Below are 13,940 nucleotides of genomic sequence, written 5' to 3'. Positions count from 1 at the left end.
CACCTGCTTCTATGGCTAGACTTTGGGTTCTTTGAGAGCAGGAAGCTTCATTTATTTATCTCAATATTTCTAGTGCCAAGTCTGGCATCCTGAAGGTATTAAATAAATGTTTGTTGAATGACCGATGAAAGTAATGTGTCCACAGCTAAGTCCATGCCAATAGGCTGACGTGCCTGGGTTGACACAAGTGAATCATGCAGAAAAGCTCTTTAACTTGCAAAACTTAAGTCCTAATGTCCAGACAGGAAACAGTGAAGTTACAGCTCTGTGTCATTAGTTACCTTTAAAGAATTCAAATTATGCGTCCTAGGACCAGTCAGGAACATGCCACTAATCTATCCTATGGCTTTGACCAAGTCCCTTATTCATGCCTTACTTCTCGTATTTGTCAGTGAGAGGACTGGGGATTGAAATGACTTGTACGGTCTTATTAAACTCTAACATTACATGACGTTTTAGTATGCCTTGCTGAAATGTGTCAGAGCTCACAGAACATGTGAGAGAGGATCTTGGTGGGAAATGCCTCGGCCAGACTTGGCAGCCATGATGTTTGTAAAATAAGAAAGCTGATTTGTGGCTTTTTTTTTTTTTTTTTTTTTTTTTACTTCTCCAGTTACTAAGGATTTTTTTGTTTGTTTTCACTTCTAATATTCTGTTTCAAGAGGCTGATGTTAAAGCCATCCTTATCAGTAATAATAATCCATGGGGTAACGCGTGTCAATTCTGAAAAACTGGTACACTGCTGTGTGAGAATCCTCAGTCTTTATTTCTTTTTGCAGATGAAGTTGAAAGGAAGCTCAATTCGACTCTCAGACAAAAAGCTGTGCCAGGTGTGCCAAAATCCCTTTTGTGAGCCCGTGTTTGTTAGATATCCAAATGGTGGTCTCGTCCACACTCACTGTGCTACCAGCAGACACACAAACCCCAGCTCCCCCAGCCCTGGCGCTCGGACTTGAAGAGACCACCCAAGGGCACCAGAGGGACCCCGAGTTCTTTACCAAGCCTGCTGGAAGCAAAGAGCAAAAAGCCACTGCACTGTCAGTCAAGATGAAGGGGTGACATCTGGGTGCTGGGGAGACTTCAGTCACTGTGAAACGGGAACTCTTCCCTGCTGACCACCCTGCATTGAATGTAAATGGAAAATCTGAAAATGGAGTCATTTACAGTTCGCCCATCCAGGTACATAGTCATCCAAAACAGAAGTCCACTTTGAAAGAAAAATGAGCCTTCCCTATGCACTCCAGACAAACTGGACCCCCCTTCCTACTCCCATGCTCGATCTTCAGATACCCATTCGCACTGGAAACATTTGCTTCAGGGTGGCACAGAGGTGACACCCTCTCTTGGCCAGATGAATAGCCGGGGTGTACAGACCTGTGCAGGTAGGTTTCACCATCACACGTTTCCTTCCCGTGAGGGTACGTGTTCCATGGGGTCCTATCTGTTTCCTGGATGACCTCGTGGGCTTGCCCTTGGCAAATGGCTGACCTGAGGAAAGTACTTCTGTTCCTTTCTGCTTCCCATTTGGCTCTCAACCCTTAAAACATTCTGCCTTGTTTACCCAAGCACACTACCTTTTGGGTAAAATCATGTGCTTCTGGCTGCCTCCAAGTGAAGACCGATAAGAAACTGATAAAGTCCAAGAGAGAAGCACCTGCCTCGTCTTGAAAACAATAGTGGAAACAGAACTCGTGGTGGGTCAGGGCCCAGGCTCCTTCACTGTTGCATCATCTCCTGATCTGAAATTCCACAATTACTGTGTGTAACTAAAACTTTTTATTTGAAGTTATATCATCTTTGTAGTTTTTCTCTGGTTTAGAAATGCATTTGTCATATTCGTTAGGGATGTTTTTTCTGGTTAAAATGTACCTCCTATTGAATTCTCGGGAAATTAAAAGGGAATTGTTATGAGCACAAACTGGGCATATTTTCAGGAGAGGTGGGTTTTACCCCCACACTCTCAACAAGGCAGGCAGTGGGTGACAGTTGCCTTTGCACGTGGCAGAGACGTCACCTTTCCTGCAGGTAATGCCACGTCCCCTTATGAGGAAGTCCAGTCAGGCTGCCTTACCTCCCAGCACTTTACATGCCTGCTCTGAGGTTTCCTGAACACACAGGAAAAATGCCCCTCGTTCCTCAGACCAGAAGCTCACTTTGTGTTTTTGTCTGACGTCGCCAAGAGGCCACAGCTGTTGTTCCTCCACTGCCGTCTTTTGAATTTTTTCATTTTGATTGTTGATTCTGTTAGGCATTAACAATAATGTGTAACACTTGGAAGACAAACACCAGCCTATACGTGTGAGAAGAGAGAGAGGACCCTGGGATATGCAGTCTCCATCAGCCTAAGTCTCACAGAGAGGGGATGGAGAGCTTGTTCTCTGTTCTTTAAAAACTGTTTTCTCCACCAACGGTCAGTGTTCCTTTTCCTTTAGTGATTCTAACCAGGTCAAGAAAGCAACGGCATCCATGCATTCTTTCCTAACTATGTCTTGATGATCTAAAGAATAAATGAAGAAGAAATTCGCCTTGTAATTCAGCCATGTGCTGTGTGGATTGGTACGGGTTCAAAGCCCAGTGAAGAGTTTTACCCTGTGGATGACTGTTGAGGAATCGTCACATTACTGTGCACGTTCTCATTACAACTTGGGGGCCTGGATTTACTCCTCAAAGAACAAGTACATGCAACATTGCACTTTTAAAAGCACTGTTTTCTGCACTTAAAATGGGTAATATCTTGAAAAAGCCTTGTGATTGCTCATTCTTAACTTGGGGGGCACTAGTCCCTTTTTTCTCTGAACATTGATCAATATTTTGAAATGTTTGTTACCCTTTAGAATAATGGGAATTAAAGTTTAATAGTTTCCCGTCTCTACCAAATCCTCTAAGACAGGCAGAATTCTATGACGCTGCAGAATTATCCTCCTGTGTTAAAAACCATACCTTTCTCTAACCTTTCTCAAACTCCCACCAGGTTCTTTTCTTAAATCAGATTTTTAAAAAGAAATACATGGTTCTTTCTACAGGCCTGCTGTTTTGTGACTGTGCTTTTGAATAGAGCAATTAGAACCATCACTCAGCCCTTTTTCCTCTTGTTAGGTTCCATGTAACCATTCTAGTTAAAACAGCATGAACTGAACTCATTTGACGTCAATATCCTGTGGGCAGTCCCGTTTAATTTTATGAGCTGTTTATTCGCTGTCGCTGATCAAGTGTTAATGTGTGAGTGCCGCGGAGGCCATGCGGCACCAGGCCTGAGGTCAACGCTGAAAAGCCGTGCGGGTGAGCCAGTGTCCCTGCGTGCTTCCGGAGTGCAGGGAGGCTCAGATGGCCGCGGGGTCACGCCATCAGACTGACGCCTGTCACACAGCTAGGGCAGCCCTTGCCTCTTGCTTGCTAGCCTATGGAAACTGTTCCTTGTAACTTTATCCTTTGCCCCTGGTTGGGTCCCAGATATATAGGATGTACAAATGTAAACTTGTTGATTTTATTAAAATTCTTTTAATTCTTTGTTCCTTCTGTAGTTTTTTTGTTTTTGTTTGTTTGTTTGTTTGTTTGTTTTTAATAAAAATTACCTCAGTCAAGTGATAGTTTCCACTTGCTCAGTATGTAGCCTAAGGAGTTCTAGAACTTACTCATCTGAACCTCGTGGCTCTCCTCTCAGCTCCTGCAGAGGACTTGCGTGGCCACCCCTCAAGATTTTGTTATTGCTTTACCGAATTTTAAACGATTCACTTCTGACTTTATTTTTTGCATGTTCTCAAATTGCTCCTTGATTAATCATGCCTTGAGGAGCTTAACAAAGAGATTCCTGGTTACTTCTCACATACGTCGCCTTTTAGCCAAATGCTCCTAAATAACCCTGCTGCCCTTAGATTTCTAATCCTGAATATATTCAAGGAACAGAACATTTTTTTAATCTCACCTTTTTTTTAATAATTTTTATTTTTTGATTACAGTTGCCATGCAATATATCGGTTTCAGGTGTACAATACAGTGATTAGAAATTTGTATGCCGTACGATAATCTCACCTGTTAAGTGTTAATTCATCCCTTAGAACCTGTTCATAGCAGGTCTTTGAGAAGTGCTACTGAATGAATTTCACAGCACTTCCCCTTCTTCTTTCATTCATTTCAGGTAATGTACTAAGGGTGTGTTGACACAGTTGATACCCCCCAACTCTTCTAACCAATTCTGCATGCCAGCCAGGCTGGTAAATTCCTACTATGTGTGGGTGAGAGCGGGGGCGAGGTGTCCTGAGTCATCCAGATTTCAAGTTGAAGGAACTCAGGCACGGGTCGTTGGGTGATTTCCTTGGAGTCCGAGTCCCCACCTCAGGTGTCCCTGTCTGCTGCTTCACCAACCATGAACAAAAAGCGAAAACCAGAAACCAACCCAGAATTGACTGTATTCAAACAGAAAACCATGAAGCAGAAACTTGACTGTCCTTTTCACATTTCTGTCTTGTTGGTATTAGATGGTCATTCACATATTAGAGATGAAGCAGGGCGGTGGTGGGGGGGGGCACTTAGGCTTACACACCTGACTAGAAAGGAAGAGGTTGTAGACTCACTGTCTATGGGACTACTGCACAGCCAAGTGGTGAGAGAGAAAAGTGTGAATAGATGTCCTAAGCGTCTGTCTGTGAAGGCAGAGACTGGCACCTGACTTGATTAAATGGGCTGTGACTCCATTAGTTGTAATTAGAAACTGACTAACACCCGATCTGCTCTTAGCAGATCTGTGAACCTTAGTATTTAAAATGAAAATGTGTAAGAATCTAGACCATTTGGACGAGAGGGCCTTTCACCTTCTCCAAAAAGCCAAATGGCTGGAGCACCACCTAAAAGCTTATTGATACCTTGTTCAGAGATAAGCACAGGAATTAATGAAGTCTGCTGCTTTAGCTTGCAGCCAAGGAAGGGATACAAGTAGCCACGATTCAGTCTGCAGCCCAGAGTTCTAAATGAGGTAAATGAGAAACGTGGTAAGAAAAGATTAGCAACACACACAACTCGATAGGCCAACTGTGACTTGAGAAGTAAAATATTACCACTAAAGTTGGGGAAACCGGGTCTCATCGGGCTTTGACACACCCAGCTGTGGTCCTGGGCAAGTCACATTCCCTAGACCTTGCTGTATCACCTATAGTCTGGAGGTGGAGTGGGGTGGTGTCTGAGGATCCTCCAGGTCTCACCCTCTGTTCCAGCAAGGGAGGTCAGGGCTAAGTAGTGGGGATGGTCCAGCCTTTGATACCAAGTGCTGCCTTTATAGGGTCTCGGGTCTCTCAGGACGTCAACCAGCGCAGGACTCTTTTACAGTGTCTCCATGGATGTGTCTGAGCACTCCCAGAACCTCACTGCATTGTTCAGTTATGAGGAAAGTGCTTCTGTAGCCTACACTCCCAGAGCTGCCATCTGCAACTGTGAGAGGAGTGGGCCTTTCCAGTAGCGGGTTTCCACATACCCCTTTCCTCCAACATGTTCCGCTCCCGGCTGGGAAACCCTGTGCCTTTTCTCATGTGCTCTAGTTTCCACAGTCCTTCACCACTATGGTCATCCTTCTTTAGAGAACTTTTTCCATTCATCTCACTTGAAATGCCAGTTTTTGCCTTCTCAAATTTCATTTGTGTTTGACTAAACTGGAGAGGCAGATTCCCACTCCAGTCTCAATTAGATGGTGGACTGCTGTGACCACAGACAGAGCACGTTGCATCATTGCTGCCCATCTGACTGACTCATCCATACTCTACCCTTGTCTTGTCCCCCACATGTTTATATTTACCTATATTTACTGTGTGCACAGTAGAACTTGGCTGGTAGTCTGCACCCCCTTCTCCCACCTCTGTATTCAGCATATTACAGTAAAATCCCCAAATTTATTCCTGAATTACTTTTCAATACATTGCTGACTTACAGACAACTGTTGACTTAATCTCATAAATAAATATAACTGAAATGCTAACCTTTTGCTTTCTTGAGAATTACAGTACAAGAGAGCATTTCACCAGTTGTGATTTATGACGCTAAAGGCATTTATTTCTTTGATTTCAGTTAATTTACAAGAATGTATTCACTTTATAAGAGTAAACATGGTTGGAAACTCAATATTGTATCCAAAAAAAAAAGTTACCATATTACCAATATAGCTATATTTAAAAACAGTTTCCAGGTATGTTAGTCTTACCATTTTCATAGACTTTTTAAATTGTGGTAAGTTACACACAACATAAACATCATTTTAACCATTTTTCAGTGTACAGTTCAGTGGCATTATATACATTCCTATTGTGCAACCATCACCGCCATCCATCTCCAGAACTTTTTTCATCTCATATTGAAACTCTGTCCCCATGAAGCACTAACTCCCCAGTCCTCCCTCCCCTCAGCCTCTGGCAAGCACCGTTCTACTTTCTGTCTCTATAAATTTGATTACTTTAGGGACCTCAGATAAATGGAATCATGCAGTATTTGTCCTTTTATGTCTAGCTTATTTTAATGTCCTTGAAATTCATCCATGTTGCAGCATGTGTTAGAATTTTCTTCCTTTTAAAGACTGAAAAGAATTCTATTTCATGCTTTTTAAATAGTATATGTAGTTACCCAAAGTGTATACACATAGACTATTTGGTTATATGTTTTTTATTTATAAAATTAGCATTGCTATTTTATATATCATTATGAATATGTAAAATATAACCCTATATCAGCCATCTGGAAAGTCATCCATTTATTATCCTAATCCCTTCCATCGGGTTGAAACGGACTAACAAACAAAACTCGCATATGGTCTAATGCAGGCCCTTGAAAATGTGTTAAAAATCAGCACAAAGTCTTTGCCAACAAAGAAAGGTACAAAGACTTCCCCATTGTGATGTGACACTTGTACATCAGGATGTTCAGAAAGCTGATTCAGAAATAAGGGCCACGCCAACTTCTAAGGAAAAAGTGGCCGGAGAGTGTGATTCAGCAGGTGAGGTGTGCTTCCTGGCAGGCCTCCTCACGAAGGTGTCCACATGTTCCATTGTTCTTCCAACCTCTCTACACAAACCTGTCATATCTTTCAGGAAGGGAAGGAGCGATGCCCATCCCCAAACCCCTGGTTATGGCCTGCCTAGACGGTGGATCCAGGTATTATGGCTCCAGTCCCTGCCTTCAAGTAGGTCACTAAAGGATATCCCTGGGGTATTGACAGCCTGATGAAGCTGTACACAAGGTAGGAAGGGAGCGTTCTTGCTTTCCTGGGAGAGCAAGAAAGTGACTTAGTAGACTGTGTAGATTGTGTGTGTGTGTGTGTGTGTGTGTGTGTGTGTGTCTGGATCAGGGGATGGTGAGGGCTGGTGTTCACCACTTCCTCCAAACGTGAATAAGAGAAATGGGGCCAGAGCTAGTTAGAACCAGTCTGTTTCTTTAGTCAGAGTCCTTCTTCCACTGCAGTGAGGAGTCTTGGTGTTATGGAACGCTAACATGTTTTTGCGCCTCCACTGCAGATAGGTGTCTTGGGTAAACCTCAGCAGAGGTTATCTAGTGACAGGTGGAAGGTTGGACATCTTGACATATTGAATGCATGAACATCTTGTACCCCATCATCATTTCTGGCCCCGTAACTATAATTTCACATAACTGAGCATTAGAAAGGTGTAGGGCTGTGCCATTTTTCTATCTGTACTCAGTTTGTGCCTACTGGTGTCATTTTCAGGTATCTTGTGTTTGTACAAATACTAGAAAATGAGCTACTCGTCCAGTGGGCTAGAGGAGTGACGGCTCTCTACATGGGAACCGTGTGGGGCTGTACTCAGTAGGAAGTGGATATGTCTTCTCCTAGGTCACAGCCACAGTAACTTACTCCAAGTTTACAATCATGGTTATGCAACTGCAAAAATAGAACTGATGTTGTTGCAGGAAGTGACACCGGATGAAGGAATTTGGACACTCAGACAACTTTGTTGGAAGAAAGAAAATTTATTAGCCGGTGGAGCACATGGGGCTTAACAGCACCAGAGCACGAGCTCCTCTTGGTTAAATTTCTTACAGTTTATATATCTTTGCAGTGTCCATGCTCCACAAGGGGCATGTGATTCCTTTGTCTGAGGTTTTACGTGCACCTCATGACTCAGGATGGGGAGGGGAAGTTTCAGGTGGGGACTGCAAGGGGGAAGGAATTCTCAGAACACTGGTCCTATCTATTTACAGATCATTTATCTTGTAGGTTTTGCAAGAGTTTCCAGAAGGCCATTTAGAGATCTATAGGGTGTGGTTAATCTATAACCGACTGAGTTGGTCATTTCTGTAAACCCTTCCCTTTGCATTTTTCAGATGCCTCCTCTCCTCTCTTAATATTACCACAGAGGAGGGCAGCTGAGGGTCTAAACACGCATGTTACCAAAGAGCTGCATTTAATGCTAAGGAGGAAGCTTTCCTTTTCAATTCGTGTGTTCATTTAGTCACATACTCAGTCTTTCATTCATTCCACAATTGTGTAAATTCTATAGATAAAATGGTGAAAAAGACACATGTGGTCCTGGCCCTGATGGAGCTCACCAATGAGTTAATTACCATGCAGGGGGGCCCATGCCAGGAGGAGGCCTACAAGTATAACAGAAGCACAGAGGAGGAGCCCCAAGATGAAAGAAAGTACTCCAGGCGGAATGAATGGTGGGACCAAGCCTGGAGGTGAGCGGGATTATGGCCCTTTTGAAATGGAGAGAAAGAGGTTCAGTTTGACTGCAGGCCAGGTGGGGGATGGTGAGGGATGAGGCTGGAGGTGGAGGCTTCTTGCTGGTTCCCAGCGGAAGAGTGACACAAGTGTTTCTGCTGTACAGAAACCAGTCCCTCCTCCCAGGACAACCACTGCCAGCATTTCTGTGTGGCATTTTTGCCATTTATCATAGTATTTACATAGTTTTTAATGACTTGGAAAGGACCCCACACAACCACCAAAAAGGAGGGATACAAAATGTTTTCACCAGTTTATCTGGATAATCCTTTGTTTTAAAATATAATCTATTAGTAGAAAATTGAGAGATAGTAAGGCCAATAGATGAGGAGAAAATTGCCATTGAAAGACAGTTTTTACACTCACAGACTTGACACCATGAGAGGCTACATGGGGAAGTACCAAGGCCACCAGGGGGAGCTGAGGGGAATTGCTTTTATTGTGGTTTCCAGGGAAGGAAGGGATGGGCAGGTGAGCAGGCTCAGGACTAGCTAGTGTGAATGATTCCAGCCAGCTCTGGGGCACAAGGCTGTCCCTGATTGTCTGGTACCAGGCCCTGGGGTGATCACACAGGGGACTAGTGGCCTGGAGTGTGAGAGCCAGATAAAGGAGGTGCCAGTGATGTGGGCTCTGGATTGGCCGATTTGTATTTAAGAGGTGCGCTGGTAGGCAAGTTGTTTACTACCTCTAGGAATTACCAGCCCTGGGAGCGGCAGTCCCTTGAAAGTCAGCCAGGCCCAAGGTGTCCAAACATCAGAGCACAGAAAATGAAAGAAATGATTAATACATCCTTTTGATTAGGCCACACAGACAGCCACAATTATATTCTACTCTGTTTCCCAGGATTGAGAAATGAACATAAAAAATTTTATAAACTTCAAACAGCAAGGTAGGAAAGGTTGCCTCAGAGTAGCATAGGGTGAGAAATGGGAAATAGGATGTTCTAGAAACTCTTCCTAGGCCCAGCCTGTCAGATAGACAGACTTCTGCTGCATTCAAAGGGTTTCTCAAATTGTGGTGATTCAACTTTGACTGTAGTCACCACGAATAATTCTTTCAGCCCAAACTGGTTTCTGGAGAGGTATAAAACACCTTTAATAGTTGTTTGCCTTACTTTTTCCATCTATAATTAGGGAATTATCGGCCTTGGCCTATACAAAACTGCAAACTCCTGAGTTTGTCTCCTTGGTCACATGACTGTGTTCACTCTCCCTGGTACCTTCAGGCCCCAGTTCATCATACAACTAATGTAGGGAGGAGGAAAGAGAATTAAAATGCTAATCAAGCCACAGTCAGAGACTGCAATGTGCTGATCTGCCCTGCAGCCAGGGCAGGAGGACACCTGCAGAACAAAGGAAGATTTCTGCTGGGATTGCTGATAACCCGTTCCCCAGGCCTATGAAGGGGAATCAAAAACCAAGAATCATTCTCTATGGCTAAAACCATGGGGAATCCGAATATTAAAGGCTGGGAACTACCAGCAGGCCTTTCACTCTACATATTCTTACCTTTTCATGCTAAATACTCTTTGCCTTCCTCACCGTATGTCCATATCAAAGGAAATAGGAACTAAAGAATGACATATTAGCTGAATTCCCTGAACACTTGGGGTCCCTCTCACTCTCTGCCTCTGAGAGGAGACCACACTCTGTGGAGTGTTACCCCTTTTCTAATAAACTTTTCTTTTGACTCTAACTTTGGTGTATGTGTTGAATTTTTTCTTCACTCTCCGCCAAAGGACCCTCTTTTTCTCTCTGTGCAGGGCTTGGTCTTCCAGCCACCCATTCAGGGGAATTTGCCTTGTCCTGCATCACAACTGTAGCCCAGAGGAATCTTGGCCCAGCCCTTTGGTGGAGGGCCTGTTGGTGGCTAATGACAAATGCTTCATGACCTACCTTAAGACTTTCCTGTTTTCAGTAATTCTCAAACACAGCTGGTTAGAGAAAAAACTGTTAGAAACTTTCTGAAAAAACAATTTTATTATGGCATCAAAAGCCATCAATTCCACTTTCAGAAATTTATTTTAGAAAAACATTTGGCAGTTAAGCAGGAAAATTTATGTCAAGGATGCTCATTACAGCATTTTTTTTAAAAAAAATAGCGAAAAATAGAAAAAAAAAAAAAGAAGAAGAAGAAGCAGGGAGTGCTTGAGTAACTTACCTTGTGGCACATCCACACAAAGGAGGACTTCCAGCCGACAGAGATCGCTGCAAAACATCAAAAGAAAAAAGGAGAAGAAAATCCACCAAAAATCTAGGCAATAAAGTTGTGGTGCAGTATGATCTGAATTTTGAAATGGAAAACATACATTTTTGTATGTAACAAAAAAAAAAACCTAGAAAATATTTTTTAAAATGTGTTTGAGAAAAACAAAACCTCCAATAAACACATTAGTTGTCTTTATTTCTACAAGGAGAAAATTACATCTATAATTGAAAAAAAATCAATAGATTTTTAAAGTTTTTCTTAAAACTAGGGAATATTTATTCATAAGGATGGAGAATACACCCTTCTTTTACAGAATCTGGATCTAGACTTTGATGTACAGTGTCACTTCATGTCTCGTTAAGAACTTTACCAGATCTGCTTATTGCATTGTTTGAGAAGGAAAGAGCCAGGGAATACAGAGGGTCTGTAGGCAGAAGAGGGTCAGTAGGTTCACAGGAAGGTATAACAGAGATTTAGACTGTGAGACAAAAACGATGTGGAGCATCGTTACTGGGGAAGGTGTGGGAAGCAACCAGGAGTACTCATCTGGGCCTGGCTGAGAGAACCCTGTATACACGTGCCCCTAACCGCCTGTGCTGATCTTGAGTGGATGCATTTCAGCAGCCACAGGGCTCCCCGCAAGGGGGAAACGCCTGGGCTGACTGCTTCTTGCAAACCCCAGAGAGAATGGGGAGAAAGTCTTCTGTTTCCCATAACATCTCTCCCTTAATGCTAGGCATGCTTTGAATGCAAATCAAGCTTTCCGTTTTTCTATATGCATTTTTTAAATGATTCGATATTGTTTGTCTTTTACAGTGATGTTAGTGACCCTCTTTTCATGGCTTAATAAAACATTCCAAATCTTTATGACAGCATAAATGTCTTTGAGGGGGAATAGAGCAGCAGCATTTCAATGAGGGAGGAAATGAAGAAAACAGTCCCTAACAGGACAGTTAATAAGGAGCCGCAAGCCTATCTTTTAAAAAACACTTCCAAAAATGAGCTTGGCTCTTTTTTTTTTTCCCTTGACTGGACTGATTGGCAAAGGGACAGCAGATGCCAGAGGCAGCAGAATAGAGCACAGAGGAGATGCAACATGCAGATCTAGTGCAAGGAATTTGTTCTTATTGCCTAGGCTTCTGGCAGTCTTTAGGCATTTACCCGAACACCTCAGAGAGCTGAACCTGTGTATCAGCACATTCAGGTTCTTGACTGTGGATGGTAAAGTCCTGAGCACACCTAAGTGTTTCACAGATAAATTCTTTCTGTTCCTATCAGGCTAATTGGGAAATATCTCTCTGTGCCACAGCCCACCCTGTTTCCTTCTCTGAGCTGGGCAATCTCTGGCAGCTCTCCTATTCCTAGAATACCTTGTCCTCTGCTCCTCCAGGATGAGAGGAAAAAGAGTAGGAAGTAAACTGGAACTGGCTGCTGAAGTTATCTTGGACACATGCTCCAAATCATGTATGCATGCGTGTACACACACACATGTGTGCGCGCGAGCGCACACACACACACACACACACACACACTCCCCATGCTTTTGTGCTCAAACAACCTTATATTCTCATAGAATCCAGATGCTAACCTCCCAGTTAGGATCTGAAGCCCTCTCTTACCTTAAATAATTAAATTGCCATGGTCTGGCCTAAGCCCCTACCCACACTCTGTGGGGGCCTCCACCTTTCAACAGTGATGCTTTGAAATTATTCTCTTTCCTTTAACATAATCAAATTCTCAGGCGAAGTTGCTCTTGATCACTGTTGATTGTTGTTTTAAATTGTAATTCTTTTTCCTATCTTGGAAAAATTCATCCCTTTGTGGCTACAAATTTTCAAACAGTTTAGCTTTCCTATCTCTCACATCCTTTGTGTCTAGCAGGTTAAATGTGATGACTTATCTCCTTAACACAGGCATAAATGCTTGCAGTTTCTGTATCTGGTTGCAGGTCTCTATATGTTGGGGGCTAAAGGTAAAGAGAGAGGTAATCATTAGGGTTTGGTGTGATAGAGATATGTTTCTTTTACAATGAGAAAAAGCTCATTGATGAAATTTGTACTTAGGACTTAAGAATTTGTATGTGTGCTTGCTAGAATCTCGTTTTTTAAAATTGTGCAATGTCTTCGCAGAAACCACTGAGAATCCACCAAATCCTCCTCTCACACTAAGAAAGCCATAGCTGGGCACGTGACCACCTAACACAGGACTCCATCTCCCAGCCTCCTTTGCAGCTGTGTGGTCATGTGACTGCGCTCTGGCCCAGGGAAGCACAGTGAGTGGGAGTGTGTCTTGTCCCATTGTTCCTACACACTCTTTGCTCTCACAGGAACCAGACCACAGACCTGGCTGCAGCCCACAGTCACCACAAGACGAGGACAATGCCTCAGGGGATTAAAAAAAAAATAAAACACCTAGATGGAAGGAACTTCAGTCCTGAACCACCACATGAACAGAGATCCTACCTGCCTGATCTTTAGAGTTGAGTGTCTGTTATAAGAGCCTCACTCTTTTACCCCAAGCCACACCCCTTTCTCTCTGCTGCTTCCTTACCTTCTCAGAGGTGCTACTGAGCTCTCTGTAGACTGCAGAACTGCCCTCAGAGCAGCGGGATGTGCATCTTCGCTTGCCTTTCCTGGCATGGAAATGGGGTTGCACCCATCCACCCACTCCATTCTGCTAGCAGCCCCGGGAGGCCGACACGCAGCCCAGGGAGAGTTTCTAGTGGAATGAAATAGTGCAGTTAAGGCCATCAAGAATTTTGCTCTTTGAAGTCAAATCCATGTTCTTGATTTCGGTAGATGTGTATTCTTGTCAAATGAATGCTAAAATCTTAGGGCTGCATGAGGATAAGGAAAGGCACTGAACAGCCAGTTTCTACCTTGCTCCAAAAGGACAAACCTCGGCCATAAATCAAGTTGACTGTACAACTGTAATCATTGTTGCCACCGTATATTCAGCCCCTCCATGGCCCAGGCATTGGACAAGGTCTTTTACACACATTTCATTTATTCCTCATGGA

The 13,940-nt window shown here is 43.3% G+C and overlaps 1 protein-coding gene across 2 annotated transcripts in view; it reads left to right on the top strand.

Annotated features, from left to right (window-relative positions):
* The window catches only part of TGFBRAP1 (transforming growth factor beta receptor associated protein 1), a 51,150-nt gene extending 47,638 nt beyond the window's left edge, over positions 1-3,512 (top strand). For both annotated transcript variants that reach the window (XM_006920793.3, XM_025039094.1), the window contains exon 12: positions 780-3,512. In XM_006920793.3, the coding sequence (XP_006920855.1) occupies positions 780-956 (177 nt within the window). In that variant the 3' untranslated portion in view covers positions 957-3,512. The remainder of the gene's footprint in view (positions 1-779) is intronic.
* The last annotated feature ends 10,428 nt before the right edge of the window (positions 3,513-13,940 follow it).

The sequence above is a fragment of the Pteropus alecto genome, unplaced genomic scaffold (genome assembly GCF_000325575.1).
Source record: "Pteropus alecto unplaced genomic scaffold, ASM32557v1 scaffold288, whole genome shotgun sequence".
NCBI classification, from domain to species: Eukaryota; Metazoa; Chordata; class Mammalia; order Chiroptera; family Pteropodidae; genus Pteropus; species Pteropus alecto.
The sequence above is the reverse complement of the archived record's forward strand: the minus strand, read 5'-3'. Positions and strand labels throughout refer to the sequence as shown.